This window comes from Juglans regia, chromosome 4 (genome assembly GCF_001411555.2).
Source record: "Juglans regia cultivar Chandler chromosome 4, Walnut 2.0, whole genome shotgun sequence".
NCBI classification, from domain to species: Eukaryota; Viridiplantae; Streptophyta; class Magnoliopsida; order Fagales; family Juglandaceae; genus Juglans; species Juglans regia.
In genome coordinates, this window is record NC_049904.1 from 27,512,540 (window position 1) to 27,518,625 (window position 6,086).

General features: G+C 41.7%; 1 protein-coding gene across 1 annotated transcript; it reads left to right on the forward strand.

The window, feature by feature from the left end:
* Nucleotides 1–2,974: 2,974 nt before the first annotated feature.
* Nucleotides 2,975–4,275, forward strand: LOC108995278. Its single transcript, XM_035689273.1, has 3 exons — nt 2,975–3,117; nt 3,221–3,556; nt 3,664–4,275. Exons 2-3 carry the CDS (start codon nt 3,230–3,232, stop codon nt 4,273–4,275), a joined length of 939 nt encoding a protein of 312 aa, XP_035545166.1. The 5' UTR covers nt 2,975–3,117; nt 3,221–3,229.
* Nucleotides 4,276–6,086: the final 1,811 nt, after the last annotated feature.

Genomic DNA, 6,086 nt, shown 5'->3' on the forward strand with positions numbered 1-6,086 from the left:
TTCACCCATTCGGTTCACGCAGACTCCTGGTGCAAGACACGAATCGCCCTCACCGAAGCTCCTCAGGCTCAGCTATGGCTCCGCGCAGAGCTCGTCTCAACGCTTCGTAGTCATATTCCCTGCCATCATCAACACCAGACCGAATGCCTCTCATCTGGAATCAGCCCAACTTGGCGTGTTCGAAGGCGACTCACTGAGACTGGGCGAAAAGACTCCGCTTCCAGAGGCAACCCAGGGAGGTCAGCCCGTACACATCTCAGTCCAAGCAACCGAGAATCAGTTGCTCTTCCATTCCTGTACACCATACCCAATCACGTCCCTCTTCCATTACAGAGATTCCCCTGCCCCTGACCCAAACGCTGCGACCCTTTGTCTAGGGTTTTCATGATAGATTCCCATCAAACAGGGTAGATTTAGGGGTCGGTTCCCGTGGGATTTTACATTACAAATTCATTGTGTCCCCCACTCAATGAAGGCCACAATTCCGAAAACCACCAAACACCCAACCTCAAGAACTCGAATCCACCGTAACCACCTTCGGGGTACCCGTATCACCACCACGGCTCCAAGGACACGATCCTTCCAAGTATGTGTATCTCATCTCAATGCATCTACTGCCGTGTCCCTTATGCGAAATGTGTAAATTTTTCTGGGCATTACTCTTGTTTTTTGAACATGAATTTGAGCCTAATTTGGTTCGGCTTGTGGTTATTGACCGAGATTATTATGAATAATAGAATGGATGTTATCCTTAGATTAGATGAATGTTTCATGTTTGGTTGCTCACAAATCTCTGTGGATGCGTCCCCATCTTAAATTCCTGACAACCTTCTCAAGCCAAGTCATGAAATGCTCTAGTTTCTAATGGCTGGTTTTACAATCTAAGCTGAATATATAATGATCCAAAGATACCACTAGGTACAGGGCAATAACCCCAAAAGGACTAGTTAGTTTGAAACTTTCATAAAATAATTTATAACGCCCAAATTCACCTAGTAAGTAGCCAATATGGGACTTAGCTCCTATAACTACCTTTATAACCTATCCACTCAATGTGAGTTATTCATGTTCCCAATGTGGGACTGAGGTATTACATCACTTGACCCACTTGAAACACGTCTTGAATCAAGACCCTCATTTGCAATGAGGAGTGAATCCAATTTTTTTGTTCCCTAGTGAAAGTACTTTGGGGCCTGAATATTATCTTGTCCAACAGCATTTGTAAGTCTATATTAGCAAGCATTTTAAATAAAATTGTAGACCCTTCCTACTAGACTAATAAGACTAAAATCTCATATCCATAGCCCATAGTTTTTCTTCTTTTTTTAATAAAAGTGAGAAAGGTTGATTTGAGGATTCTAATCTATTTACCATTAGCATGGAAAGCTTGAAATAGCTTCATAACATCTTCTTTTACAACTTCCCGACAAGTTTGGAAAAAAAAAAAAAAACCAAAAGAGAATAATCCATTAGGCCATGGGGCATTATCACAATTTAGGGCTTGCACCACAACCTCTCCTCAAATTCTCTTTCCAACCAACTTATCTTGACATCTAGAGCATCAAAAGAGAGGTTTTATAACTTTGGCCTACAGCCTACATCTAATCATTTCAGCACACAAGCTCATAAAAATTGAAAATATGATCACTACGTTGGGTATTATTAGAGAGTATATCATATAGAAACAATAGACTTATTCCTTCAATAACAACCATCCATGCCACTGGAATCATTTAGATGAACAAAACCAACATGAATTTCCTTGCTATGTAACATGAGCACGGGCATTTAGAAGGGAAAATGTAAGTTGTAAATAATAGCAATCAATGATGAAATTTAGCTGCTGCATCAAAAAGTAGTCATAAAGGCCAATGGGATTGCAGTTCCATTTTCAGTTAAAGATGAAAAGCAATGAGATCTATCATCCCAAGTATCAGCATGTGTAAGCATTTTTGAACAGTACAGAATCACCTGTAAATTAGGAGCCCACCTCTAAAACTCGCTTTCCGCAGAATGACAAATTGCCATTTTTTACTTCTGAGCAAAGGGCTTTAACTAGATCCAGTGAACCTTCCCATAACTTCAGTCCCCCTGTACCCCAAAAGCAAGCACATGTATCCACAATTATGTCAATATGTGCATTACAATGATGTCAAAATAGTTCAGTTATGAATACGAAAACTACATTTAAATAACAGTTACTACAAAAAATACAAGTTAAAATGAAGCAAAGAAGGAAGAATTCTAACAAACCTTCATATTTTCCTGGGACTAAATCAGAGTTGGATAGACCAAAAACCTCTTGCGTATTTACACGGCCCTGAAGAGAAGTAATACATGTGATGGATTTGAACTTTGAGGGTATTTTACTTGAACAAATCGCTTGTTTTATAAATTGTTGGGAATGATTAGGCTTAATATTATGACTCAAATCCATCCATGAATTATGAATAGAAAAATTGGCACTTTTCATTCTATACCCAATCCATATTGATTTCAAACCCAACCTCAAGAACTCGAATCCACCGTAACCACCTTCGGTGTGTTCGGGGCTTGGCACTTCACTGCTGCTCCGCGTGAAGTTGCTGCACTGATCACATATTTCCTGTGCATTTCTCCAACTTCACACTGTTTTGAGGGGTTGTAGTTTGTATGAACAAAATTTGAGACTTTTGAGTGCTACTTGGCTCGGGTATTGGAGCCAATTAGTCGCAGTGATAGACCATCTATATTGAGACTTTTGAGTGCTACAGAGCTCGGGTATTGGGGCTCGGGTATTTGTTCCCTAATGTGTTTTTTACAAGCATCTGTTTAAATTCTTATTTTTATACACACTGACCATTAATAAAATAACCAAAAAATCTGCAATGCTTCCAAATATGTTAATTTCTATCATGGCCCTGTGTATTTATTAATGTTATGTTTCTTGGGTTGTTATTGTGGTACGCATGTGGTTGAATGTGGTAGTGGGATGTTTAGATTTTTGTCAATTTTCCTCTACTACTGTTGTGTACTTATATTTAATAAATATATATGGGGATTAATAAACTTCCGTCATCCATGTTCCCATAGCGATACTCCTTACGCTCATCTGCTAGACATCAGCCGTATCAACAGGTATGGGTCATAAATAATTCCGGGTCGTTACTCATATTAACGCATATTGTTGCTTAGTTGACATGCAAAATCTTTTTTTTTTTTCCTTATATGACCATTTTAGCTATTCGAAATGGATGACCCCGAAGATACGAGCCGGGATAATGTGCTTTGGGGCGATGCCATGGAGGAGATATTCATCGACATGCTCTACCAGGACGCGCTTCAAGGTAGATTAAAGGGCGGAAAGATAACGTTTAGAGAGCATGGAGTTTATGCACAGCGACTCACTGCTGTTGGGAAGAAAGTGTTTGACGGGAACCAGGTTCGTGGAAAATTGACGAGGTTGAAGGGGATGCAGCGCTTGTTTACCGATTTGTTGAGCCAAACTGGTATGGGTTGGGATCCCGACACAAAGACAGTTGTCGCGAGTGACGAGTGCTGGGAGAATGCCATTAGGGTAAAATTTTAATTAAAGTTAACCATCTTTATTGCACCGCTCAAATTTGTTGTTTGAGCACTTGATGTTTGATTATTAACTGCGTATGTTTCTTCTATAATTGTTAGGTTAAATCGAAATGGGGGAGGTTTCGTACTTTTGGCTGCCCAAAGTACGAGGAGCTGTGCACCATATTTGGCGCGTCCGTTGCATACGGGACTATGCAACACGCATCAACACAGCTAACCGCAAATAGCGACGACGAGCGGCGCCTGGATGAGGAGATGCGAGCTCGACGCCCTCCCGCACTAGGCCATCGACAGGACTTGCCCATTGGCAATGATGACTTTATTGACTTGATGGGGATCGGGTCACCATCAGAGGATGCCGTGACTGGGTCATCACGCAGGCCGAAGCCAAGAAAAAAGAGCGATTTTGAGGTGCAGCTTTCTGAGGCCGTCGAGGAGGTTAAACTGACGCAGAGAGCGAGGCGTAAACGATATGAGGATGCAGAAGCTGTGGCATCATCGAAGCGCAGCAAAGAGACAGTGCCTAGTGATGGGACCAATGCGGGGTATGATCCGATTAGTCATTGTGCGACGTTGCTCAGCGAGCTTTCCCCTCCGTTGGAGCCATCCCAACTTGTTCGCGCAATCGAGAGATTACTGAACCCAGAGATGCGATTGTTTTTCTTGTCCTTGGATGCTGCAAGGAGGGACGATTGGGCCCGTAATTGTTAAAGTAGGCTCATTTTTAATTCTTAGGCTATATTTTCGATGGCATTGTCACCCTTTATTTTTCATGAGACTATTCGTATTCCTTTGTTGTAATCTGATTGAAATGAGGACGGATTATGGAGGACCTGTTTTAGGCTATGTTCGGGTTCTGTATGATTATATTGGATTATGTTTAATATATTATATTAAGATCGTAGTACCTCCTTATTATTTTGTTAACTTGTGACAGATTATTTACAATGGTTGTTTTCTTAAAATAGTACGAATTAACCCACTGTGCACACTGGGAATTGGTCAGCCGGAAGGTACTCGATGAACGTGAATCGAGATTCAGATGATACGTTCCCTAATGTGTGTTTGACTGATAGTAGTGAAGATGACCTTGCAACTGAGGATCTTGAGACACTCGCATTTCTTGCGAGGGCTGGTACAGAAGCACAACAACAGCTTAGACAGCCACAACACAATATTGGATTACGGGGACATCAATATATTTTGGAAGTTTTGAATGGGAATCCAAGAAATTGTCGCGAGTTATTCCGACTTGAGGTTGATGCCTTCCGCGCATTATGCAGCTTGTTACGTTCAAATAGATTTTTGAAGGATACTAGAAAAGGGTTGACCGTCGAGGAACAAATAGGCATGTTCACATCGGTAGTGGCAGCTGGAGACGAACAACGGATTGTGGGGCAGCGCTTTCAACATTCAACAGAAACTGTTAATGCCCATGTGAGGAACGTTATGAAGGCCCTGTGTAGGCTAGGGACACATCTTATTTACCCAACTCACACATCCGGGGTGCACCCAACAATCGCAGCCAATCCGAGAAATTATCCTTGGTTTGAGGTAAGTTGTTTATGGTAGATAATAAAATATAATTCTGTACATATTGGATCATTGTTTTGTAAATTACTTAAACCGTATGTATTCGTATGTATCATGTCCGCTTACTCGTTCGCAGGGATGCATTGGTGCAATTGATGGGACCATGATCGACGCTGTTGTACCTGCAGAGGTGCGTGAGGCATATCGCAACCGGCATGGCAAAGTTGCCCAAAACGTATTGTGTGTATGTGACTTGGACATGAAATTCACATTCCTGTACACTGGTTGGGAGGGGAGCTCGCATGATGCACGTGTATTCATCGATGCATTGTCTCAGGGCCGCAACGCATTTCCAATGCCTCTCGATGGTAAATCAGTTCGAAGGCCACAATTATTTTTGTCTGATTATATTGGGTCTTTATATCTGTTGTTTTTAAAAAGCTCGGGATTCGTTGCTTGGGGCCTGATTATCTCATAATGTTAATGGTTGACAAGTCATTATTATCTAGTCGATTCGGCGTATCCATGTACTCGAGGATTTATGCCCCCTTACCCTAGAGAGAGATATCATAGAAGTGACCGTCAGGGTCAGCGGGGATTTAGGGGGTATAAAGATTATTTTAATCATCGTCATTCATGTATTCGTAACGTAATAGAACGTACATTTGGGGTCTTGAAATCACGATTTAGAATTTTAAGACTCATGCCTGGTTATAAAGTTGGGAGGCAAGGGGATCTGATCATTGCATGTTGTACGTTACACAATTTTATTAGAATGACGAGCCCGAATGACAGGTTGTTCGAGGAGTGGAGAGATATGGAGCTCAGTCCAAGCGGTCGTGCATATAGCGATGCCGCAGTTTCAGGAAATCATCCTGACATGACCGTCGAATCAGCCCGAGCTATGGCTGCAATTAGGGATGCCATTGCCAAACGTATGTGGGAAGCTAGGAGTGGTCATTGACTTATATTGATAAATATTGACATTA

Bases quoted from the DNA above. Each gene is read 5' to 3' on its own strand.
- LOC108995278 (XM_035689273.1), top strand. From the start codon at position 3,230: ATGGATGACCCCGAAGATACGAGCCGGGATAATGTGCTTTGGGGCGAT. The intron at 3,557-3,663 runs GTAAAATTTTAA...TATAATTGTTAG, and splicing joins GCTGGGAGAATGCCATTAGG to GTTAAATCGAAATGGGGGAG.